This window comes from Crinia signifera, chromosome 3 (genome assembly GCF_055691185.1).
Source record: "Crinia signifera chromosome 3, ASM5569118v1, whole genome shotgun sequence".
NCBI classification, from domain to species: Eukaryota; Metazoa; Chordata; class Amphibia; order Anura; family Myobatrachidae; genus Crinia; species Crinia signifera.
In genome coordinates this window covers 280,004,438-280,030,800 of record NC_139219.1, presented here as the reverse complement: position 1 = coordinate 280,030,800, position 26,363 = coordinate 280,004,438, and the positions used below count along the sequence as shown (strand labels likewise).

Sequence of the window (26,363 nt, the reverse complement as noted above, 5' to 3'; positions counted from 1 at the left end):
TTGGGTCTGATGCTTTCATATTTGTTACAGCAGATATGTTTGTTGTCTACTATTTAAAACCCAGTAAACATGTTTTAAGTTAAATTTAATAGCAATTGCCATTGTTATAATTATAAAGTGATAGAGTATGACTTTTTACAGAAATGGGGTTTTTGAGGGTTTGCTGCAAGCTTAAATGTTGAGGAACCACATCGCCATGGTTTAACGTGAGTGCAGAGCATCTGATTTTTATTTAAACAATGTGGTCACATACAAAGTGACAAACCGGAAAGGTGGAAAATGCAGTTTAGCTTTGATAAATGTGAACTAACAATTTAAAACTATTTAACAACTATAGCACTTGTTATATATCCTATTTTTCTGCATATTCTTGATAAATGTGAAGTTATTCTTTATGGGAACATAAATGAACAAGCTAGTTATAGGGAATTCTGCTGTAGAGAAGGACTTGGGGGGGTCATCATAGATGAAAAATTGGGTAATAGTGCACACTGCTCAAGTGCAGCAGCGGCAGGGCACCTCACCTTAATAAGGACATAAATTAATTGGAACAGATACAGAGAAGGGCAACTAAGCTAGTAAAAGGTCTCGAATTACTAGAATCCAAAGATAGGTTAACCAGGCTGAATATGTTTTTACTGGAGAAACTGAGGTTGAGAGGTGATATGATGAATATATTCAAATACAGGATTGGGAATCATAAGGAACGAAGATGACTTGTTCTCTAACCGATCTAGGACATGCGGGTATGTACTAAGGCCCGAGGAAAAGAAATTCTGTACTGATTTTAAGAAGAGGATTCTTCACCATTAGACCATTAAAAAAACCCATTGCCGGTAGGGGGGGGGGGGGGGGGTTACATCAACTACTGTTAATGAATTTAAATCAAAACTGGATACATTTTTGGCCCAATGTGAATTCTATAGATATGACTTAATTAAGTCAGTAGTTACAAGTCAAATCGTTAGTAGTTAAAAGTCAAATAGGTTGAACTCTATGGACTTCTTTCAACCTTAATAACTATGCTACTATGTATACTCCATTCATTCCAGATCTAGAAATGGCAAATGTAGTGGATCAGTAACTGTTGTGTTCTCTAGTTGTAGTTTCCAATTCAGATTGACATTTCAGTTTGGGCATATATGTATATATAATACTACCCCAGACCCCTACTGTTCAAATGACCTATGTAAATAATCAACATTTAAGGCAGAGAATTTCTAGTACACCTGGTGGTTCCAGTTAAGTAAAAAAGAACGAAAACTGATGTCTACTTACATTTGAGAAAAGTGCTGTCCTACAGGGATAGTTGCTTGAAACACCCACCCTCCCTTCCCCACCACTGACCCTGGAAAAAAGTTATGACTTGTATCCAGAATCCATTATGCCAGCAGTTAAACATTATGGTTCTTATGCTATGGTTAGATTTGCATTACTGCGGATTTTACTTGCTCTTCGGCAATCTTTTTAAAGTGGCATTTCAAGCCCTCGATCTTGGAGCCTGCCTAATGAGATGATAAATTCCATTAAGGTATTCAATCAAGTAATTTTGTTTTTTTTGGACTAACCGGATTAAATGGATTGTACAATTTAATTGTGGCAGCTTTCGGACGGGTTTTAGTCATGCTTTGCCGAATTGCAGGTTTTTTTTATTGTTTTTTTTTCAAAGCCAAAACTATATTGGTAAATCAGGACTAAAGTAAAAATTAGGCCATAATATTGACCATAACACGTGGATTGGCGAGCAGTTCACCAATCCACTTTTTGACCATTCCAGATTTTTTAACTAGTTGAAAAAATGTAACGTTCGTTAATTGAGTACCCACTATGACTGAACTTATGAACTTTGGGAGCGCCACTTATATCTGAAATCGACACTTTGGTACTTTACCGCTAATATATAATTTTTTTTTTTCCCCTTTTCGTGGATTACTTGCATCCTTGCACTGATTTTGTCCAGATATTTTATCTGTAATTTGCCTTCAAATTTTACTAAAATGATACATCTGATAGTGATTTTTATATATACACAATATAGAGTATATACACAGGTCCCCCCCCCCCCCCCCCCCGCCGATTATTTCCCGACTAGAAATATTGGCACTCGCATATTCATTCCACGGCTATTTCCAACAAGTGCTTTCCGACAGTACGTTAAAAGTTCAAATCCAGGATTGAAAGACCCCCTTTATCTCTGGACTGTGTAGGTTAGCACAGTGCTAAGAAAGCGAGTAAGGAACCAAAACATTTTTTTTATTTCTATGAAATTTACTGTATAAGTGGTGTATAAATATGTGATGTTTTACTATATAAAATATTTTGGATAGATGATTATGGGACTTGTAAACAAAGCATTTAGAGTGTTTTGTAGTTTAAAGTGACCATTATGTTTTTTGGGGGTTGTAAAGTTCCTTTTATTTCTGTGAAGGGACTTTTTGCTAAGCTTTTAATGCCTGGTCAGTTTACTATGCTCTATCAAATGTGTGTCCTATTAAGTGTACTCTGAAGTGTACTAGTATTTTATTCAGCAGGAATTCATCATGTCTGATGGATGTGATCAGGATGACTGCAATTTTCAGCACAGTATTTAACTTTTTTACATTTGTTTTAGAAGCTTTTTGGTATAGGTGCCAAGCACTTCCAGCCACCAGCATTACTTAACCATTACCTCCACTGTTTGCTGCTGTCCATTTGTAGGATATACAAAATTGCCTGCATATTAGCCTAGCCCCTCCCACATTAAACATTCGGTCATGGACATTCTGGATTTAGCTGGTGGATATAAACATAATCAGCTGTTAACATTCAAAAACTCTGCCTTTTATATTGTATTTTTAACCACTCTGTGACCAATTTAAAAGAGGAGACTCTTTAACCACCTTGTGTCGGGACCTTTCAATTTTAATAATATGATATTGCTGCTGGTTTGTGGGACAGTATAAAACTTGACAGACCTCTCCATAACAGCAGGAAGTTTATTTATTTACAGTTTCTTATATAGCACAGCATATTCCATTGCGCTTTACAATTGGAAACAACCGTGATTACACACACTGGGTAGATACAAACCGACATGGAGGTAGGAGGGCCCTGCTCTTTAATATACTTTTGTTCTGAACATTAATTTAGTATCTAAACTGCAAAGCTTGCTACTGTTATCACACAAAGCCACAACAGAGATTATTCTTCGTGCTGATCCTCTCCTGCATAGATCTGCCATTAATTGATTGTCACCAATATAATTCATCCTGATTTGGCTATTATTGGATAATGGCTATTTCTCTATAATGGTTACAGTTTGATTTTGCTCAGGCTGCTAAGAATCTCGCCAGCCTTCTTCATCTAACTCCTAAAATGGTGCTTCCTGTATGAATCTGCCCACCCTTATTTGTCTGTATTTATCACACTTGGGAAGGGGGAGGGGGGGTATTAAATTTGGGATTCGGAATTTAGTTTTTTTCATTTAGTTTGACAGGAACTCTACAATCTGAGGTTCAATGTTCTGACTGGAGTGTCTGAAAGTCCGAGGATTGGCAAAAACTGTCGTGAATTCAACAATCCGCGGCCGTTTCCGACCAAACAGATGTGACTTGTTTTAAAGTTGGTTTTGTTGGGAACTGCTTTTAATGGTGTCGAGAAATGGCAGCATTGAATAGGCGACAGCCTCTATCTCCGCCTGTGGAAATAGCGGCCGGGATTGGATACCCCCCTCCCAAAATTAATCTACCTCAATATCTGCTTTATATTCTAGGAAATGTTCCTGTGTTGCACAAACTCTAGGGAATTGAATTGCATTCCTTAAGATTTCCAATTATTATTTTTTTTTTTACTTTAATTTCCCCCCTCTTTTTTTGGACTTTTTTAATATTTTTTTCAAGACATAATTTTTTTTTTCAAAATTGTCAATTTTTTTTTAAATAAATGTTGGTTATCTTTTCTTGGTTTAAGCAATATTAGGCTGCAGGAATCATTATGTAAAAGCCTATCCACTTACCCTGGACATTATAGACCAAGCACATTACTTCCTAGCTAACTATATGACTACACTTGGGTGCAAAGGTCTACAGAGTTCCATATGCTCCGTTCAGTCTTACAGGTTTGTCTACCCATTGTAAAGTACTGAAAGATAGTGGATGAATATCAGGATTTATTTAGTTTTATCCTGTTACATTTACAATATTGCCATTCATTAAAGAAAAAAAACTGGGACCGTTTTAGTTGTGCTAATATTTAAATGTATTTTTCATGAGTTGTATACATTACTGTATTTTTTTACATTTCATGTGTACACACCTGAAGATGTTTTCTCAATATTTATTTTGCAATGAGAACAAATTGGTATTCCCTTGACATTAGAATTTAAAAACTATACCAGTCAGCACTCTAAAAGTGGACTTTTAATTTGTGGAATCAAAATGTTGTCCATTATTTGGAGGATTTTACTTTATGCTATCAGTCTGATCCTTAGATAGTATATGCTATTATTTAACATATTCCGTGTTAAACTGCTTCAGAAAGAATGGCACCAAAATGCACTCTGGATAAAGTTTATTTTAAACACCATAGATACCCTGTAATTCACTTCCTCGTATAATGCTCAGTGAGTGGTTAACTTGAGTTATTCTAAACTCCATAGTACTCGAAGACAATTGCGTTAAATCTGAGGAAATATTCCTAGTCCAATTAATTTTTTGGCTGGGTGTTGCCATAAATGCAAGCATGCAGTATTCTGTAGGTTCTGCTTGAACAAGACATGTTACTAGACTTTTTTGCATAAAAAAAACAGTAAAACTACACGCACAACACAGTTAATACTAACCTAGTACAGCAGATATAGATGTGTCCAGGAAAGGAAAGATTTGTATGGGGTTGCTGAAAATGGGTGCCGGACAGGGTCCCGACAGTCATTTACCCTAAGTCGGGATCCCGACTGTTAAAACACTGACAGATGGCGAGTGCAGCAAGCCCACAAGGTCCGGCCAGTCGGGTTCCCGACATCAGGCTAATGACTGTCGGAACCCTATACCACACCTGCTGAAAATAAAGGTTTTTCATTTTTATAAACCTTTTACAAGTATTGTAAAATGGATAAAATGCAATACAGTGGCCAGAATTAATGATAGTAAAAATATTCATGAATATTGTACCCTGTTTATGATTATGTTGATGGCAACTTTTGAAAGGATTACATTTTTAAGTATTAAAAAAAAGGGGGGTGCCCTTGGCATAGGTTATTTTTTTTTTTTACATGATCTATTACATTGCAGAATACATTGGCTTTCTTCATCTGGAAAACGAAGCAATAGGTATTCACTTTTTCACTTTTTTTTTTTTTTTTTGGGTAGCGATACTAGTGAAATATTAAAATGTTTAAATCCTTAACCCCTTCAGTGGTGTTTTTTTTTATTTATTTTTTAAGGAGCTCTCCCCACTAGGAGGGAGCGCTCCCTAAAAAAAAACTCCACCACACTCTCCCTGGGTCTGGGCAGCGCTGAACTGTGAATCATCTGCTGCCCGGCCCTGCACCCCGCCGCCCCGTCCCTGCTCCCAGCAACCGGCTTGTCCTAAGCCGGTGCCGGACAGGCCAATACAAAATCCGGAGGGGGAGGAGGCACCGGCTCTAAACAGTGGCAATCCCAAGAATTTTCTGAGCTTGCTAGACTGGGCACTGAGGCACAGCCCGGAAAATTCTCGGGATTGCCACTGATGGGGCTAATATCCAAACTTTTTTTTTTTAAATTAATATATATCTATCTATATCTCTTTCCTTTCACCTATTACATTTTTGACCATGCTACACCAAATGAGGTCAGATGTTAGCTGTATTTTCAAAGTGACCATCATTTACTGCTCATACGTAGCACGGGTCCAGCACTAAATACCTGTAGGAGTTGGCTTAAAGATTATATTTGAGAAAAAAAAAGAAAACAAAACCCGAAAAAATTCCACTCAAAACAGCAAAATGTCGTTTTAGGTAATGCTTTAATACAGGATGGTCCTTATTTATGGAGTTACATTTCTACTGATTTCCACACGCGTAACATTGTCAAATAAGGAAAATGTAATTGATGTTTTTCTAGTTTCTATTCTTGTTTTAGTAAAATTACCAGTTTTCCAAAGTAACTTTTTGTACCCCAGTTAGGTTGTATTTAGTTAATTTGGTGATTTTTTTAATTGTTGTGAAGAACTCCTTTTGACATTACTAATTTAATGTAAAGTAATTGTCCCTCAAGTAAAATGGGATAAAAAGGTTTATATATTTTTAGAATGAGCGGTTTTGATTTTAACGAAAATTGCGTTTTTCTTCACATTAGACTGGTCACCCTTTTGATACTGAAATAAATAAAAAAAAATTGATATAGAAATGTTTCAGTCAAAGCAGTTTAAAACATAGAGATCAAGCTTGCTAACGGCAGCTCGCTGGGAGTGCTCCTTCCAACTTGACACATGATGGGCTGTTTTTTTTTTTACATGCGATGTATCAAATGTAAAAGAACTCCCAGGGAGCTGTTTGGGGAGTTCAAGGGAAATCTGATGCGATACACCGCAGTTGCTAAAAAGCAATGTGCTGCGAATGGTCCAGTTTATTTTATGTGCTGCACATAAAAGCAATAGGATCTGATCCGATGTGCATAGGATCTGATCACCTCTCAAACACCTCCGATTTCAATTGGTTGAAATCGGACCTGTATATGGGCACTTTAAGTTTGCAGACTTTCTAGAAATAGTCATTGTTGGTAAAAATTCCTGTTCGCTGACGTTCACTAGAAACTGATGCTGCTTTCAGACCGCATAACTGGCTTTGACCCTGTATTTGGAAACGTTTCCAAAAACGGGTCTGCCAGATAAAACCCCTTTCACACCGCAGCACTTAAACGGTATATTACCGTTTAAGTGCCGATTTTTTGACACTGGCAGACCCGTTTTTGGAAACTTTCCAAATACAGGGTCAAAGCCAGTGCAGCCTTCAGCCCTCCCCTCCGTGCAGCTCCCCCCCCCCCTTGCGTGTCGACCGAGAGCATGTCGACGCCCCCCGCGCATGTCGACGCCCCCGCGCGTGTCGACGCCCCCGCGCGTGTCGACGCCCCCCCCACCCCACCCCGCGTGTCGGCGCCCCCCCCCTGTCGACTTACCCCGTGCCGGTACCTCCGTTGTGGACTGCAGCTCAGTATGCTCGGAAAGCACTTATGAAAAAAGTGTCTTCCAGAAAATGGCTGCCCCATAGGAAACCCTGTTTAAAAAAACTGTCTTCCGTATGGGGGGCAGCCATTTTCTGAAAGACACTTTTTTCATAAGTGCTTTCCGAGCATACTGAGCTGCAGTGCCGGGAACCACAACGGAGATACCGGCACGGGGTAAGTCGACACGGGGGGGGGCGCCGACACGCGCGGGGGGGTCGACACGCGGGGGGGCCGTCGACACGCGCGGGGGGGCGTCGACACGCGCGGGGGGGGGCTCCAGTGCTGTGAATACTTAATGAGCGCTCATTAAGTATTCACTGTGCTGAATTAAGGACCCAGCTCATTGGCTGGGTCCTAAATACCGTTTCTGAGCCGATTTTTGCGCTAAAATACCGGTTCAGAAACGGGTAGGACCCTGCATTTTAACCGGTTAGAAAAAACGGCATTTTCTAACCGGTTAAGTGGGACTGGACCTTTCAGACCGCACACATTACCGTTTTAAAACGGTAAAAAAACGGCAATTTACCGTTTTAAAAGTGCGGTCTGAAAGGGGCATGATTAACATAATGGAATCGAGAGTAATGTAGACTAAAAATTTACAGAAACATTTGTTCTTCAAAATTAAGAAAATGTCCATGTTTTTTGTGCCATAACCCATGACGTAGCCTTAGCCAGTGGTTCCCAACCCTGGTCCTCAAGTACTCCCAACAGTGCACATTTTCCAGGTCACCCAGCAGGTGCACTAATTATTCAGATACATGTTAAAAGATCCACAGGTGGAGCTAATTATGTCACTTGTGATTCTGTGTGGAGACCTGGAAAACGTGCACTTTTGGGGGTACTTGAGGACCAGGGTTGGGAACCACTGGCCTAAGCAAAAGAAACCACTTTGAAAAGGACATTAACCAATTAAATTAGCTTTATGTAAACTTATTTCATTCTCCAACTGTGCGGACCATGGAAAGTTACATAGGGCATTACTGGAAAACTTTCAAGAAATATATTAGCATACTGTAAGTTACTGGATAATGGCATCTTTCAGATGTGTTTGGAGTTGCTATTGCGGCTACAGTTGCGTAATGCACAATATCAGATCTTCTTTGAGACCCTTACGCAGCTGCATAACCCATGGGGGTTACACAATCCAGTTGCTGCATTTGGTACACAGAGGCCAGAAAATCTTCATACTTTGACAGATCCAGGACTGTACATCAGTACTACTGCCATGTTTTGCAGATTTGGTTTCACTCTTCAACCATTTCAACAGTCTGACATTGCCTAATGGGCCAACCACCATTTCTATTATCTAAGTAATCTCTGTGGATGTGCTACCCTAATGTATTGGAACTATTTTTATGTGCGTGGTATACCTGCAAAAATTTGATTTTATGTTTGCGTGTGAAAGTGGGCAATATAGTTCTCGAAGTGTAAAAAGATCAAGCAAATTATTTTTGCTTGATCAGAACCTCTCAAATCGTTTATAATGCACTTTATTTTTAATTAGACAAATTTATTTAAAACCTTTAACATTAACTCTTTCATCCAAATCCTATACACTTCTTGATTTTTATTTTTTTTAAGTCTTTCTTCTTTGCCCTTGCCACCTCTTTTCTTTCACATTTACCACCTCCCATCTTGACTTCCTTCATGGCCACTGACAAACCTGAATTTTCCTTCCATCATTGTTTTGCTGCCCTTAACACCCTACACACTCTTGTGGTTTGGTTTTTAGCCCTAACACATGATTCAGTCATTATTCTTATTTTATCCTGTCCCTCTACTTGCCATCTTAATCCCCCCCCCCCCCCCCCCCAAAAAAAAATTCTCTTCCTTTTTATTGGCATCTTCCCCATCATCATCCTCATTCTAAAATAACAAACTCTCCAATCTGGCTTTCACTCCATTGAACGTGCCCTGTCTATATCAGTCATCTTCTCTCTGTAAAACCTAGGGTTTACTTCTCAAAGCACTTTCTCTTTCGTCCAGTCCGGTGACACAGCTAACCTTGGGATGTAGGAGGGTCCGCAGGAGCCAAGGCACCTATAGCTGAAGCTTTTCCTCTGGCTGCAGACTCCTCCCCTTCTGCATCCCCAGCATGCTCCAGTTCGTTTTAGGTGCCCACATGAGTGGGTGCTTGGCTGATGGGCTGCTGCTGCAGCCGGCTTTTTTATTCTTTTTTTTTTAGTTAGGATTTTATTAACTTTAGTGTAGTGCAGGTGTTTTTACCAGTTGCTTCTATTAAAAGCAAAAAACACACCGAGCGCAGCAGAGGCTGACAGAAGCGCGTCCTTTCAGGGGTGTCTGGCTGCACAGCGCTTAACCCCAGCATTGCTGGGGTTTGCATGGGCCCTGGGAGCGCTCCGGCTCCTTGCGGAAGGGGATCATGGGGGAAGGACCTCCTGCGCAGGCGGCCGCCATCTTGGAAGGCTTACAGCCTGAAATCCCTCCGGGTCAGTGAAGGCTGTCACAGGTGTCCGGCGGTGCCGGACGACTCCAAGTGATCCCAGCAGAGGAGGAGGCACTAGGAGGTGAGGAGACTCGATTGTGGGAGCGGCTAAAGGGGGTTTGGGTGCCAATTCAGCCTTCCCACCCCGCTGAAGCAGGGACTTGGTCCCTTCCCACTTGTGTGCAGGCGCCATTTTCTCTCTCTGCAATGTGATTTGAAGCTCGCTTATCCTGTTGCTACGCACGAGGTTGGAGTCTCCTGGAAGCGCTACCCCCCCCCCCCTACTGAGCGCTGAAGAATCGCTGACCGCACAGACAGCGAAGTACAACAGCATACACTGTTTTGTACATTGCCTGACATTTTGCACCGTGGGTTTAGCATGACTGACACAGGTGATGAGAGGCTGTGGGGTGGGGGGGCGCAGGACATGGTTTTCAACTGCAGATTTTGCGGGGTAGAAATTACAATGTGAACAGATGGACCAAGGGGTACCTTACCCTGCTTGTAAGTCTGTGCCAGGCACCTCACAGGCCTAAGGGGCTGAGAGAGAACCGGTGTGGGCTGCAGCCTTGGGGAGGTCTATGAATGCCCTGGTTGAGGCACTTAATAGACAGAGGGACAGTCTAATCGGGTCTCCTGGACCCAGTTTTTCCTCTCAAGGGTCCATTGCTCCCGCGTAAGGGGACCCCATGTTGTTGCAGGTCATGCAGGACACTGTGCAAGGGGTGCTTAAAATGAAGCACCCTGATAGTCCAAAATCCTCTAGACAGCCTTCAGTTACACCGCCTGTACCATTGGTTGATTCTGATGGTGTATGTGCAGACGATTTGTTTGGTGACCTTGGGGAAGAGGCTGAGGCTTCTATCCCGGGTATTGAGGATCTTATCCTGGCTGTTAGACAGGCTTTGGATTTGTCAGAGGAAGACAAAATTCAGACTCAATGCATTTTTAAAAGAATGCGCAGAGAAGCCGTTACTTTCCCTTCAGACCCTGGTATGGTCTCATTGTTAGGGGAGGCTTGGAAAGTCCCTGACAAGAAAGTTTCCATGTCCAAGAGGTATGCGAATGTATCCCATGCCCAAGGAACATATTAAATTGTGGGAGAAAGTCCCGTTGGTGGATGCACCGGTTGCTAGACTGTCCAAGGCCACAGCATTACCAGTCCAGTAATTTCCTCCTGGAAACTTTGGAGTTTAAAGGGGAGTTGCTTTTTAGCTCGGAATTGGAAGCCATTATTTAAACAGGCCACGGGGGGTAAAAGTACCTTCTTGCCTACCTCTACTAAGGCCTCAGGTTCTAAGTTTGGGGCGTTTAAACCTACTTTTCGTTCTTCCTTTCGTGGCAGAGCTTCCAGTAGAGGACAGGTGGGAAGAGGTAGATTCCCAGCTGGTAGAGGTAGCCTCCCAAATCCAGGTTTGGGGCCTTCAGTAAGAAGCAAGTGTTAAAAGGAGAGGATAAGTCCTCCGCATGACTGGGTACAGGCTCCCTGTTCTGGGATCAGAGTGGGGGTCGCCTCCTGCAGTATCGGGACAAATGGAACGTTCCATCAACCGACCAGTGGGTTCTGTCCATAGTATCTACAGGTTATCGGATAAATTTCAGGGGAAATCCCCCGAAGAGGTTTCTGCCAACCCCTTTGCCTCGGGAGGCCAGGGCACGCACGATTCTGCTGGAAGCGGCCTCGTCCCTCAGGAGGAACACAGGAAGGATTTTTATTCAATACTCTTTTTGGTACCCAAACCAGACTGGTCAGTCAGACCCATTTTAAATCTGAAGTCACTAAATCAACACCTATGTGTGGATCATTTCCGTATGGAGTCTCTCCGCTCAGTGCTTAGCACTGGCACTGGCAGCATAGAGCCAGGGTAATTTTTTTTTTTTTTTTTACCATTCAGATTTTGAGTAAAAGCACTGCCCCAAAAGGGACTAAGATCGATACCCAGTCAATAACTCAGCCAGGGGAATTTTTAGCATCCGTGGACATCCAGGATGCATATCTACATATGCAAGGAACACCAGTCTCTTCTTCGCTTCGCAATAGGGGAGACCCATTTGCAGTTCCAGGCCCTACCCTTTGGTCTGGCCACAGCGCCAAGGGTATTTACGGCTGCGTCACTGAGACTCAGGGGGATAGTGATCATCCCTTACTTTAGACGACCTGCTATTTAAAGCAGAGTCAGAGACCAAGTTGTTGGAAACCCTGTCCATAGCAACACCGTTTTTGCAGGACATGTGATGGATTTTGAACATGTCCAAATCCCATTTAATCCCATCTCAGAAATTACTTTTTCTGGGGGTGATACTGGACACCCATTTACTCAGGGTTTTCCTTCCAGAATCCAAAGCAAAGGACATGTCAGCTAGTCCTATTGTTACTGCAGGCTCAGAGACCTACAGTTTGGCAAGGGGTGAGGCTTCTGGGCAAGATGGTGGCTCCAATTTGCCAGGTTTCATTCCAGAAGTTTGCAGTGAAACATTCTGTCTTGCTGGTCGGGAAACGCAAAGACCATGAAACAGGAAAGTTTGCTGCTCAAAGGAGTCTTTACATTGGTGGACGGACATACAGACGTTGGAGCTAGGGTGGTGGTCCCTTCACTCTTAGGACTGGGTGGTGATAGCGACAGACGCCAGTCTCAGGGGTTGGGGGGCAGTTGCCCTTCACCATCGGTTACAGGGTCTTTGGTCCAAGCAGGAATCCAGGGTTCCAATAAATATCTTGGAGCTTCGTGCAGTTTGGATGACTCTTCAACAGGCCGAGGAGAGTTTGAAAGGCTTTCCTATCAGGGTGCAGTCGGACAATGCCACAGCTGTACCTGAATCATCAGGGGGGGGACTCGCAGCAGGTTGGCAATGCAGGAAGTCTAACGGATACTTGCCTGGGCAGAAAACAACGTTCTGGTTCTGTCTGCTGTCTTTATTCCGGGAGCGCGGAATGTAGTGGCGGATTTCCTCAGCAGGGAGGATCTGCTGGAAGAGAAATCGTCCTTGCATCCGGAGGTATTCCAGGAACTTGTGAATCTTTAGGGTCTCCCAGAGGTGGACCTAATGGTGTTCAGGAACAACTGTCAGGTTCCAAAGTTCTGTTCCAGGACCAGGGATCCGAATGCCTGGGTGGTGGATGCCGTGACGGTTCAGTGGCACTTTCACCTGGTATATAGCTTTCCTCCGTTCCCAATGATACTGAGGGTGTTGAAACGCGTGAGGTCTCAGAAGGTGCAAACCATTCTGATAGCACCGAACTGGCCCAAGAGGTCGTGGTTCTCGGGCATTCTGAGGTTCAGTGGAGTCTTGGCCTCTGCCTCTTCATCAAGACCTGTTAAGACAGGGACCATTTCTTCACCAGGACCTTGCTCGGCTCAGTTTGACTGCTTGGCTTTTGAGACTGCCTTATTAAAAAGAAAATCTCTCTGATGCAGTGATTCAGACTGCCGTGGCCTCGTAAGCCAGTCTCAGCTGCTAATTATCACTGAGTTTGGAAGATTTACATCAGGTGGTGTGAGCGCCAGAAAGTTCACACCTCCAGATTCAAGGTATCCAGGTTATTGGAGTTCCTACAGGATGGCTTTTCATCGGGACTGAGTTTTACAGTCTTTAAAAGTACAGCTTTCCGCCTTATCTATTTTTTTCCAGAAAAGGATAGCTTTTCTACCTGAGGTTCAAACCTTTTTACAGGGTGTTACCAGGCTAAAACCACCGTATAGACAACCGGTGGCACCATGGGACTTATCTTTAGTTCTGTCTGTACTTCAGAGTCCTCCTTTTGAACCTTTAAGGTCAGCCGACCTTAAGTATGTGTCTTGGAAATTGGTGTTGTTAGCCACTGCTTCGGCAAGGCGTGTTTCGGAGTTAGGAGCGTTGTCCTGTAAATCTCCACATTTAGTTTTTCATGAGTATAGGGCTGTGCTTCGAACAGTACCTAAGTTTTTTTTTTTACCATAAGTGGTTTGCTCATTTCATTTGAACCAGGAGATTGTGCTCCTATTATTTTCCCCTCTGGAAGGGGCTAAACATAGGGAAAAATTGAGAAAGTTGGACGTAGTTCGCACCTTGCGAATTTACATGGACATGGTAAAGGAGTTCCACAAAACAGATCTTTTGTTGGTTCTTTATGATGTGCAGAAGAGAGGTTGGCCTGCGTCTAAGCAGACCATCGCCAGGTGGCTTAGGTCAGTAATTGCCTTTGCTTATACCAATGTGGGTAGACCTGTTCCTTCTCGGATTAACGCACATACCACCAGGTCAGTAGCTTCCTCTTGGGCTGTGCGTCATGGGGCTACAGCGGAGCAGTTGTGCAGGGCTGCCACTTGGTCCTCTGTTCTTACCAAATTTTACAGGTTCCATGAGTTCGCGTCGGAGGATGCTTCATTTGGACGGGCAGTGATGAGAACTGGCAGTCTGAGCGTTCCGGCTCGTGAACGTCCAAAGGTTAGCTTTGTCAACGGACTGGACGAAAGAGAAAAGGGGATTTTTGTAAGAACTTACCGTTCAAACCCCTTTCTCTTGAGTCCAGTCCGGTGACACAGCGATCCCTCCACTACGCTCTGTAAGTCATGCCGTGCATGTGTGTCATGTTATGGTAAGATGATTGTGCATATAAGATGTTGGGCATTGTACTGAGTTGTGTATCCTAGTGTGCTTTTTAAGATTGAACTGGAGCATGCTGGGGATGCAGAAGGGGAGGAGCCTGCAGCCATAGGAAAAGCTTCAGCTATAGGTGCCTTGGATCCTGCGGACCCTCCTACATCCCAAGGTGGTTAGCTGTGTCACCGGACTGGACTCAGAGAAAGGGGTTTGAACGGTAAGTTCTTACAAAAATCCCCTTTTCTTTAAACTCAACATGGCCAAAACTGAGCTAATCCCCCCCCCTCCCTCCATCTAGAGCCGCAGTTCTCAAACTGTGGGTCCTGCCCTATGCAGTATGGGGTTGCGGCTCCATTTTGATGACCATCAGGCTGATGACTTTTCTAATCTCAGTGATTCAAGGAGTTTGAAAAATCTGAATTGTCTGTTATTTTCGGCTCCTCACATCATTTTGTGGCTCCACAATGCTGCCATGTTTGTGCTGTCTGCTGACTACACATGTGATGTGATGACCTTCTGCAGTAACTTGCTGGGGTCCTGTCATTATTTTTATTGTCTGATGGCGTCCCAGAGCAAGTTTGAGGATCCCTGATCTAGAGCATAGGTCCTCAAACTGCGGCCCTCCAGATGTTGTGAAACTACAATTCCCAGCATGCCTTGCCACAGTTTTAACACTCCCTTATAGGAAAACTGTGGCAAGGCATGCTGGGATTTGTAGTTTCACCACATCTGGAGGGCCGCAGTTTGAGGACCCATGATCTAGAGTCTCATATCTTCTCTGCCTTTTTAGCTTGGTATCCAACACTGCTATCTTCCCTATTCCACAACTCCCTTTTTTGGAATTTATTCTGAAATCTTCCCCTTCCTTTGCCCCACATTTGGCCTCTTGCCCTATTCTGTTTGTTACAGCTGAGCTACATCTGTCACATCATACTCTTCCTTTCTCATGACTACCACAACCATTGTCCACTCATTGTGATCTTGTATAGACTTCTACAACCTTCTCCACAAAAATCCCCTTTCCAAATTGCTCCTCTCCAATCTATACCCAATGCTGCAGCTAGACTGGACTTCCTCTCTAATGCCACTCCATATCTGCACCCCCCCCTGATAAGTATTTCATTTGCACCCGTTACCCTTCTGAATCCTCTTCAAACTCCTCACTATAACTTAAAAATGCCCGCTCCAATTCCACTGCTTCCTGCATCTCCAACCTCCTTCATACACACTGCCTCCTGCCTTCTACAGTTTGCCAGTGACTCCTACCTTTCTCCTCATTGGTTAGTTGGGAGCTCCGTAGTAAGGTAATGTGTAGTTTGTACCCAGCCTTAAGCACCATAGGCACCAGAAGATATTGTGAAAACTATTTATTTACAGTTTGTTATATAGCGCAGCATATAACGTTGCGCTTTACAATTGGAAACAGTGATTAAACAAACTGGGTAGATACAGACAGACATGGAGGTAGGAGGGCCCTGCTCGCAAGCTTACAATCTATAGGGATAATAGGAGGGATTCATAAGGATAGAATTCCATCGCATGGCAGTCCCATCAGATTACAAGACAGTCCTGATGGGATACAATTAGATAAGAATGCTACTGGAGGTTGTGTGGGGGTCCTGAATATAAGCTTGCCTGAAGAGGTGAGTTTTCAGGGAACGTTTGGAGGCTAGAGCAGAGTCTTAGGGGGAAATTTACTAAAGAAAATTTGTAAAAAAAAATGGGTGTATTTGTATCCAGAAATACTTGTTTTTGACATTTACTATCCCGAAAATACGGCAATTCGTATTGATGTGCTATCAATACGAATACCCGTATTTTCAGGATAGTAAATGTCAAAAATAAGTGTATTTCTGGATACAAATACACCTATTTTTTACAAATTTCCTTTAGTAAATTTCCCCCTTAGTGTGCATGAAAGGGCATTCCATAAAGTGGGTACTTCCCGACAAAAATCCTGCATGTGGGAAGAGTGTGGATGAGCGACTCAGAGCGGAGAGGTTGGGTTGGGATATATTTTGAGATAAGTGATAGTGTTCCCTCCAGCATCCCAGGAGGGCAGGGTGCTGGAGGCAAAGGTGCACTTTGAACGCGGGGAGCAGCCCCGACGACGTCCCGAATGGGGGCATGTCTGCCCGCCGATGGCACAAATGTGGGTAAGCCCACCCGGCAACATCACAAATGTGGGCGGGCCTTCCCGCCAAAGTCTCTGTGGGGCTTGCAGAAGCCCGCAGCAGGGACAGGCTAGATTCTTTTAGCAGGGCGCGTATTGCCCTTTAAAAATGGGCAGGGCACAGCGTCCCGCTAAAACAGCCTAGCGTGAACACTAAGTGAAGAGCTACAAGTCTGTGTAGTCAGTGATGGCTTTGTATGTAAGTAGAAGTATTTTATATTGAATGCGGCAACCAACAGAGGGACCGACAGAGCGGATCAGCAGACAATGAACGTCTAGCCAGGAAGATCAGCCTCGCAGCTGCAATCAAAATGGATTGTAGCTGTGAGATTATTTTCTTAGGAAGACCGGTAAGGAGGCTATTGCAATAGTCAATGCGTGATATATTGAGTGAATGGATTAAAGTTTTTGCAGTGTCTTGTGTAAGGTATGGACAAATATTTAATTCTGTTTTGGAAATGTTGAGTTTGAGGTGGCGAGATGATATCCAAGATGAAACGGCAGAAAGATATTCATAGACAGGGAGCAATACTGAAGGTGACAATTCCAGGGAGGATAGATAGTGTGAGTATCCTCAGTTTACAGATGATACTGGAATCCAAAAGAGCTGATGAGTTTGCCAAGAGAGAAGGTATAGATTGAGAAAAGAAGAGGACCTAAGACTGAGCCTTGTGGTACTCCAACAGACTGTGGTAGTAAGGAGGGGGTAGAATCAGAGAAGCGAACACTGAAAGAGCAATTAGATAGGTAGGAAGAGAACCAAGAAAGGGCTGTGTTCTGAAGACCTAGGGATTGTAGTGTTTGTATGAGAAGAGAGTGGTCGACGGTGTCAAACGCAGCTGAGAGATCTAGAAGAATAAGCAGTGAGAAATGGCCTTTAGATTTAGCAGTGCTATAACTCTGAAAGGGGCGTCCTAAATCTTTCACAATATAGTCTAGTGTGTACACTAAGTATCCTAAACACAATATAGTATATTGTGTACACTCAATATCGTAAACAATCCGCACTCCTGCGTGTTGTTACCAGTGATTGATGTCTGCAGAACACTAGGTCGCTTTGTCTACGATCCGCATGTTGAGCGGGACCTGGTGACCGATATTGTTTTATTGTGTACGTTCCAATAGTTGACTATAGAGCAGTTCATGTACAGCAGGGGTGGCCAAACCTGTCATCAAGATCTACCAGCAGTTCATGTTTTTCAGGCAACCTGTGGATCTATAGTAGGAATGAATACAGCAGGTTTGAACATATGACAGTAATGACTACAGCTGTGTACCAGCTTGGAAGTTTGGTAAAAGTGGACCATTGGTAGATCTTGAAGACAAGTTTGGCCACCCCTGATGTACAGGTCTCAGATTACTATGGATATTACCATTGCAACCCTTTCATCAGTGGCTGTGTCAAATATTGTGTACTGTTTTGTTTCTTTTCCACTATATTCCACTGTTCTTTGTACTGTAATGTCTTACCCTGTACAGTATTGTTTTGCCTTTTTGTTCAGTGCAGTCGACCTCTTGTGGCGTCCTATAAATAATTTTAAGAATAATGCTTGTGAGGTTGTTTGACCTTTATTCACTAAGTACTAATGATCACGTCACTAGAGGGGACATGCTGTTAGTAGCGGCTGCTGTAACACTGCATGAAGATCATAAAGTAAAGAAAGTTTTATTCGTTTATTTCCATATTAGCGCTTTTCATTTGGTTTACCACTATTTGGTGTACTTTTCCTTTTTTATAGCTTTTGTTTTATGGACTGTTGGAAAGTCCTTAAAAGCAGTATTAGCTCAACTTACACGTCATTGTCTTACCACGTTGGTTAGCCTTGCTCAAGTTGTAAAATCACCTAGTTTTTGGCTCAGTGTACCATTGAAGACCTGGAGAACCAGATTCATACAGCTTTAGGGGGGTATTCAATCGCCGGCAACCATCTCCCCACGGGGGAGATGGCCGCCGGGCCCTATTCAATGCTGTCTTCCCCGACAGCATTGAGCAGGGTTTCTCGGCAGAACGAGCCCGACTTCACTAGCTGTCGGGCTCGTTCTGCCGAGAACGGCCGGGAAGTGACGGGCTGCAGCTCTCCTCTTCCCGGCCGCAACTCATGGCCACGCCCCCTTCTCGCTCCCCTGCAGGTGGGACATTGAATCCCGCATGCATGTTCTCGGTCGAACTGACCGAGAACGGGACAGGGTGACCTAAACATTGAATACCCCCTTAAAAATCATTTATAAAAGTGCAATAAAAATTGAGGTATTTTATTTGCATGGTGTTGTATTAAATGAATGACCTCACAAGCATCACTTCTAAAATGCAGTATTTTCCAGTATTTCTTTATTTTAAATACACTTACTCCAAGAATTACATTTTTTTTTTATAGTTGGGCAATATTGAGGTAACTGGGGTTGGATTGAGTACTGAAATGTAGGGGCGGACTAACACTTATCTGCCCCACCTGCAGTGCACATGGTTTTGCCCATTTTCCAAACAAATTTGTACTGAGCTCAGATCTGAATAAGGCCCCTAGTGAAAACTCTACATGTGATTTTTTTTGTTTTGTTTAAGAGAGTCTATTTTTGAGATTTCTTACATCTATTCGTCGTGTAGTAGAAATTTTTTCAGAATTTTTTTTTACTTGTGTTATGCCCGGAAGTCTCCCGGGGCCAGCAGCACTGTCCTGTCTACACTGGCCACCTGGGAAGATTTCAGTGCATGCACCATTTAGCAGCATCTCCCCTCACCCTAAAGTCATATTGGCTCACGAGCTGCCACCATATTTGAAATGGCTGCCGGAGTCGGGAGGGGCTGGAGAAGCGTGATCTCCGCTCTCCTTCCCTCAGGGATGGAGACAGCAGGGCAGTGCGTATTACTGGGCCAAACAAACACCCTGGGAAGTTTGCCATGCCCCAGAAAAGCCCCCCACTAAAGGGGTTAAATATTGCTTCAGACCGGTATCCCATTGCTACTGATCCACTACTTGCATATCACGTGAGCATCTTTCCTGACATGCTTGCTTACAATAAAACTTGATTAAATGAAAACTTATCATAATTTGATTATTTTATTTTCACAAAATATTGGATGTACTAAAAGTAGAATAAATTACATTTAAGGATCCGTCCAGCATGCACCAAAGCACAGTAATTATTGTACAAAGTGGTCTACTTTAAACTGCATTCATCTGGCAGGACAGTGTATCACAGGAGAATATAATAGATGGGGCATAAACTTCCTAGTCTTCACTTCTATTGCACAGCATGGAGGGGCACTTGAAATGGATAGAAATATTTAGGAGCCGAGCCGGGAAAACTGCACACTTACTCGTGCACATAATGAGGGCTTTACTGGATATAGGCAATCTGCCTTTTTTAACTAGTGTAATAGACTACACTGATGACTCTTAATAAGAGTCCTATTGTCACTTGTAGGTCTATTAATAATAATAAAACAATTAAACTACTCTGAGCAGTGTAGTAGCAGAGAACAGAAATGGTATGGAATGAAGGGTGTATTTGATAAAGTAGTAGGCGTAATTCCATTTTCATATGGAGCTGCAAAGCTAGTTCAGACCCATTCCATGCACCAGGAACAGTGTTCTCTCAGGACCTACTTTTGCCAGGCTACATTAATTCAGTAACACTATGCTGCTTTGAATACGGAAACCTAGAGTCTCAGGAAATGGATAGTTTCATATTGGGCTATAAATATAACACAGGTTTAAGGTGCTAGCCTCTTAAGGAAATATTATACAGATTTCCACAATCCATTAAGATATCTTAATGTGGTGATAATATATATATATATATTTTTTAGGAGAGAGTATTGAATACTGTTTGTATATCTGACATTTTTCCCATGATGCTTGTTTCCATGTAACAGTTTCTCCCCTACGGATAATAAATTTGCCACCTGTTCAGATGATGGAACGGTTAGAATATGGGACTTCCTTCGTTGCCATGAGGAGAGGATACTACGAGGTATGATTCTATTTTACATAAGTGGAGGGATTATTTTTAAAAGATAACCTCTACAAAAAAAAAATCTTTGGACCTTTTTTTATTTTTTTACTTTAAAAAAACTTTTTTGCAATTCAATAGAACTACTTACAACATGACGTCTCCTACCTTCTGAGTCACACATTCCATTCGGTAACAGTAATGCTTCTTGGCTAAACAGAGATGTATTAACATCAAGTGGGGCTGTAAGACCAATAAGACCAATAATATATTAATTATATTAATTATATATAATACTTGGGCCTCCTCTTCTGCTCATTTAAAGCATGCATCTATTATAATTTACATTGCTCCACAAATGTTGGACCTATGGGACTCTCCGGGTCTTATACACCCCTCAGTTTGTTCCACACAGGACCTATGGGACTCTCCGGGTCTTATACACCCCTCAGTTTGGTATGGTGAGATACGAACTTTTTAACAATTGTTTTTAAAAGCATTTATGAATTCTGGCTATATGCATTCCTTTTTAGAATAATAAATCATTTGTACTAGAACAACCAATCCTTTATTTATTTTTTTACATAGAAATATTCATAACCATTATATTACAATCTTTTTCCAAGCGCTGCTCAAACCCCCTGTTTTTTCTTCTTGTTTACCTAGTACAGGACTAACTATCCTGTCACTGAGCAGCAGCTGGGGAATAACCACCCGAGCTAGGCACACCTGAACCCTGACTCACCTAGTGTGTTCTGGGTCACCTCCATTTTTTTTTTCATGCTGTGAGCTAGGCTACTGATTGTGTAGGTAGGTGCATATGTGTTTCTCTAACAAGAACTCCACCACGCTATGGTTGAGTAGGACACAGACATTGCAAAAATAAATGTAGGGTTTAAAAAATATTTATCCCTTCATGTGGCACATAAGTAGACAACACTAAATAAAGAATGTAGTTTTGATCTTGGCAGGATGGCTACCAAAACACCGTTTACAATCTACTACACACAATTGTTTCCTGAAAAAAAACATTCCAAAGGAAAACAAATTATTTGGTATGAAAAAAATAAAATTTTGACTGCATTGGCAAAAATGTTACTCACTGTAATTTATCTGTTTTGAAGGAAATGTGACTGATTTTAAAATGTTTATCCATTTTTTGCACACTGTGGAACTATTGTTACCTTTTTTAAATAAAGTTTCAAAGTAATACATTTTTACTTCTTTCCTTGAATTTTATATTTCTGTTAAACAATTCTAGATTTAAAGGTTTGTTCGGAAAAGTGGTAGAAACTATTGGGCGACAGAAGAAATTTCTTTCATTTGTCCAGCTGTACACAAGTGAACAGTCCATGCAGATTCTCTTCCCCTTATTTTTCCTCCTGTACTATTTAAACATAGAATTTGACGGCAGATAAGAACCACTTGGCCCATCTAGTCTGCCCCTTTTTTAAACATGTTACCTCAAACCATATTTGATCCTTATTTTTTTGTAAGGATATCAATATGCCTATCCCCAAGCATGTTTAAATTGTTCTACTGTATTTGCCTCTACCACCTCTGATGGGAGGCTATTCCACTTATCTACTACTCTTTCTGTGAAGTAATTCTTCCACAAATTTCCCCTGAATCTACCTCCCTCTAGTTTCAGTGCATGTCCTCGTGTTCTGCTGCTCCTCTTCATGTGAAGAATGTCTCCCACCTGTACCTTGTTTAAATACCATTATGTATAGTACATAGATAGTGCTTTGAGAATTAAAATATATATTTTTTGTAACATAATGCATAGCGATCATGCCAGGTGATTGGGTAAACCAATATCTACTATATTTTTTATTTAGACATATTTCATTTAGACATAATTTATGATTTACAGATAAGTCCTCATACAAGCAGCGTCTATATGCCATATGGTCCGAGACTACCGGCCCACCTAGGCCCCATCGGGAGGTTTAATGTACTACATTTTTCTTAAAATGTTGGGTCTCATTTGCAAGGCAGAGACAGTGATACCCCACTGAGTGTACTGGAGATGCTGGTTTGCAACTTTAACCATATTAAAATTATTAGTCTGAAATGTGGAAAAACAGCTATGTGAATTTGCAGAGGACTGTGAACAGATAGCCGCCGCCCAGACAGAGTAAATTCCCAACCATGCAAGTCTAAATGACTTTCTCATTCTATGCAAGTGTGCATCACTCTCACCCTTCCACAACTCTTCAACAAACAGGCTGATTGATGCCACACACCCTCCCTGAAACACCTGGGCACACCTGCATTTTTACTGGCACTCCCAGAAGACAGCCGGTTAATACCCCCAAACATCGACTTCCTATTAGTCAAACTGCAGGGGTATTGTGAATAGATTTGTTGCAGACTTTTTAAAGTTTTTGTTTGGCCTCCTGCGTGCTACGACACGTACATCAGATAATCAATAGGCTTGCAAATTCACACAGCAGCAATCAGGTATGAACACACATAAAAAATTATCAGTGTAATTAAGGGGGGTATGCAATCTGTCACTGCTATTTCCAACGTGGGAAATAGGGGCAGCTCCCTATTCAATGCTATCTTTAGCGACAGCATTGAAGCGGGATCACGGCAGAACGGGCCCGTTCTGCCGAAATCGGCCGAGATCCCAGCCGCCGATCTCCAATCCACAGCCTTTTTCACGGCTACAGACCTTTTGCGCCAAACGGCAGGTGGGACATTGAATCCAGCCCGTCGCTCTGTAGTCGATCAGACCGCAAATGGGCCAGGATCACGGCTGTCGGCGGGGATAGACAGCCATGATCTTGGATTGCATACCCCCCCCCCCCCCCCCAAGTAGATTGTTTGTGTTTTAGAGTTGCCAATCCCGTGGAATTTTTTTCAATCCCGGGTGTCGGGATTGTAGTTGTGTAAAACACACATTTTTAGTGAAATACTGTAGATGCTATGCATGTTAATCACCCATTATCTGCTGATTTTGCGGGACACCTTTTGTAGATTTCTTCCTCTGGGGTACACTGGATATTGGGTATACAAGGTTTCATGGCGAGATTGAGCTCTCTATATACTGGCTATCTGTTTTTTCTTTTTTCTATTCCCATAGGAGCTGGGTGGTTCTTCTGATGCTGCTCTAGTTTTGTTTCCTTCGGCCATCAGGCAAGATAAACTTGCACCCAGAGCATGTGGATGTCCTATATGATGTTCCCCTCTTGTCAGGAAGCTACAAAACTAAGTTACATTGGGGAAAATTCACTAAGATGGGAATTCAGATGGGATGTTGCTATGGGCAATCAATCATATTCTATTATCTTTTAGAAGGTGCTTAATAATAAATAAGAAGTCTGTTCTGATTGGTTGCCCATAGCAACATCTCATCTGAATCATTTACCCCATTAACTTCTAAAACCTTCTAATCCCTGTTTTGTGAGGTGTAGCGATCCGTATATTTGCAGCCCTTATTAAGCCATAGGGGAAACATTATTGATGGCTGCATACCTTGGTTGTCTTAGACCTGTTCAGTTGTTTCCCTATTAACACTTCTCCTTTTGTTGGGTGTGCTCCCATCCCGTTATTGTGGCATATAAAAATAAACAAAAATCCACCTTACCCAAGCTATGTTTAAACTGTCTTGTCAACGGCAAGGAGAGAGCCAAACCTGACTCGCATCCTTCTGCGTGACCATCCACTTACTGTGGTCTAGTCCCTTTTTTACTGGTGTAAGGATCTCCACTTCCAGTTTCTGATGAGCCTCCCTGGATTTGTGGGTTGTCTCACTTATGGATAGGTGTGGATTAAAACATTGACCATATCTATCAATAGGTTGATACCAGGAGGTCGACAGGATCAGGAAGTCAACATGTAAATGGTTGGCACAAAGGTCAAAATAGATAGATTAATACAATTGATCTACCTACAGATGGGTCTTGTCCCATCCTTGCTGGCGGGTCGCCATGGCGTCTGCGCTGGCGACCCGCCAGCAGCCACGCCAGCGAGGAGACTGAGACGCGCGTGCGTCTCACGCGCACGCGCGTCTCAGTCTCCAACGCTAGTGCGACGGAAACCCTGTCCGTCTCCGCCTCAGGGAGACGGACAGGGTTAGGGGGGGTGCGGGCAGTCGGCGGGGACCCCGGGTTACCGCCGGCAAGCCGGCGGGGACCCGGGGAAACGTATGGAAGCGCCTAACCACAGCTTTCGCCTTCTGAATCCTAAGCCTCCACTAAGTGCCTAACACTACCATCACCTTCTGACAGCCTAAAGCTCTTTACACACTGGGCAATTTTCAGGTGAAAGCTGCTCTGTTTACTTGTCTGATCATCTTTCCACTTGAGAGCCGCCTAGTGTGTACAGGGCAGCGGTGAGCGCTGCTGCGCACTCCTGTATCATCGCTGCTGGCCACCGCTCATCTGCTGGTATCACCAGAAGATGAGTGAGGGAGTGGAGGGCTTTCCATAGCATCCTGCTAGGAAAAGCCATCCACCCCAGGGAAAATCACAGGAAAGGGTGAAAAACGCTCAGTGTGTATCCACCGAGCATTTTTCAGCCCAGAGATTTTCCACCTTATTCATTATCGCAGTGTGTATGGACCTTAATGCTCACAAGTGTCTAAGTATATAACCTGAAGAATCAGGAAAACCATGTCTGTCGATCATTTGGTGTTGACCCATTGACTGGATTGTCTATCTTCAATCTGGATACCCACAGGGACTGCTGAAAGTGTCTTCAGTGGATGTCGTACTCCTTTTATAGTGCATACACTGAAGCCACAACTTTCAGTGCCTTTACAGACTAAGGATCTGCATTTGAAGTCTTCTACAAAGTTGTATACAGAAATACACCAATCGCTGGCCATGACATCTTCCGTGGGAGACAAAGATCCTATTTATACCATTGACACAGAAGCATTAATTTATGTCATTTAAATTATGTTTTAATAATTAAGGTAGTGTTGAACCTCAGGCTCTTGACAAATGAAAACCTAAAATAAACCGCTCAGAAGCAAGAGCTTCACTATAACTTATTCTAATGTCAGCCTGGATGAATAAAGCTGTGGATGGATAGTTGGATCATTAGCATGGACCTCATATCTAGTAAGCCACACTGAGTTGTTCTACCCAGTATAGCACATTAGAGAAGCAGCTGTTTATTTTGGAAAGGCAACCATTGACACATAGCAGATGATGAATCCTTTAAAGGATTTGGTACACTTTGGATGGGGAAGTTCTGTTTAGCCCAGAGTTACAAAAGGATATTGCAACAGCAGCCAAACGTTATTTTCTAACTTTTGTCATCATTCATTCATTGGGCTAGCCAAATGATCATGCTAGCGCATATAACCATTTATCAGCACATTGCGTATGCAGAAATAGGGAAGATGTTATGAAGGTCCTAAGCCAGTGATGGCTAACATTGACACTACAGCTGTTGTCGAACTACACATCCAACCATGCCCAGCATCAGTTAGCATGGCCAATTTGTAAAACTGTAGCAGTGCATGCTGGGATGTGTAGTTCAACAACAGCTGGAGTGTCAAGCTTAGCCATCACTGTCCTAAGCAATTGACCGTTCCATGTGAACTTATCAACCCACTCTCAAGACACTCCTCCAGAGCATCTGTTTACCATAGATTTTCCTGCAGAATTCAGATTCTGCTTTTCTGAAGGGGTTTTCTTTGTCCCATTAGAGCAGAGGATTGTGTTTTTAGTCAAGCCTAAAAACCTAATATAACCCAAAATGGGCGGGTCCTTTTGCCCTATCCCCAAACTTTAATCCAGAGTTTCCTGTGTCCCGCAGCCTGTCCTCAAGTCATACTTACAGTCCAAGTTGTAAGTGGTATTTGTGCTTGAGTAAAATAGTTAATTCAAAACCATTAGACTGTCTCTTCTTAAATATGGCTATCCTAAAATCCTGGACTGCAAGTGTGACTTGAGGACTGTAGTTGGAAACCTCTGCTCTAATCCCTCAATGCCCATCTACAGAGCTTCCAGATGTCAATTGTGAACACTATGGAGCTGGAAGAATTATGCTGGACTTCACTACCTGC

The 26,363-nt window shown here is 42.7% G+C and overlaps 1 protein-coding gene across 2 annotated transcripts in view; it reads left to right on the top strand.

Annotated features, from left to right (window-relative positions):
* Positions 1-26,363, top strand: part of WDR33 (WD repeat domain 33) — a 91,034-nt gene that overhangs the window by 32,467 nt on the left and 32,204 nt on the right. For both annotated transcript variants that reach the window (XM_083178239.1, XM_083178238.1), the window contains exon 7: positions 20,256-20,353. In XM_083178239.1, coding sequence (XP_083034365.1) covers positions 20,256-20,353 — 98 coding nt within the window. The remainder of the gene's footprint in view (positions 1-20,255; positions 20,354-26,363) is intronic.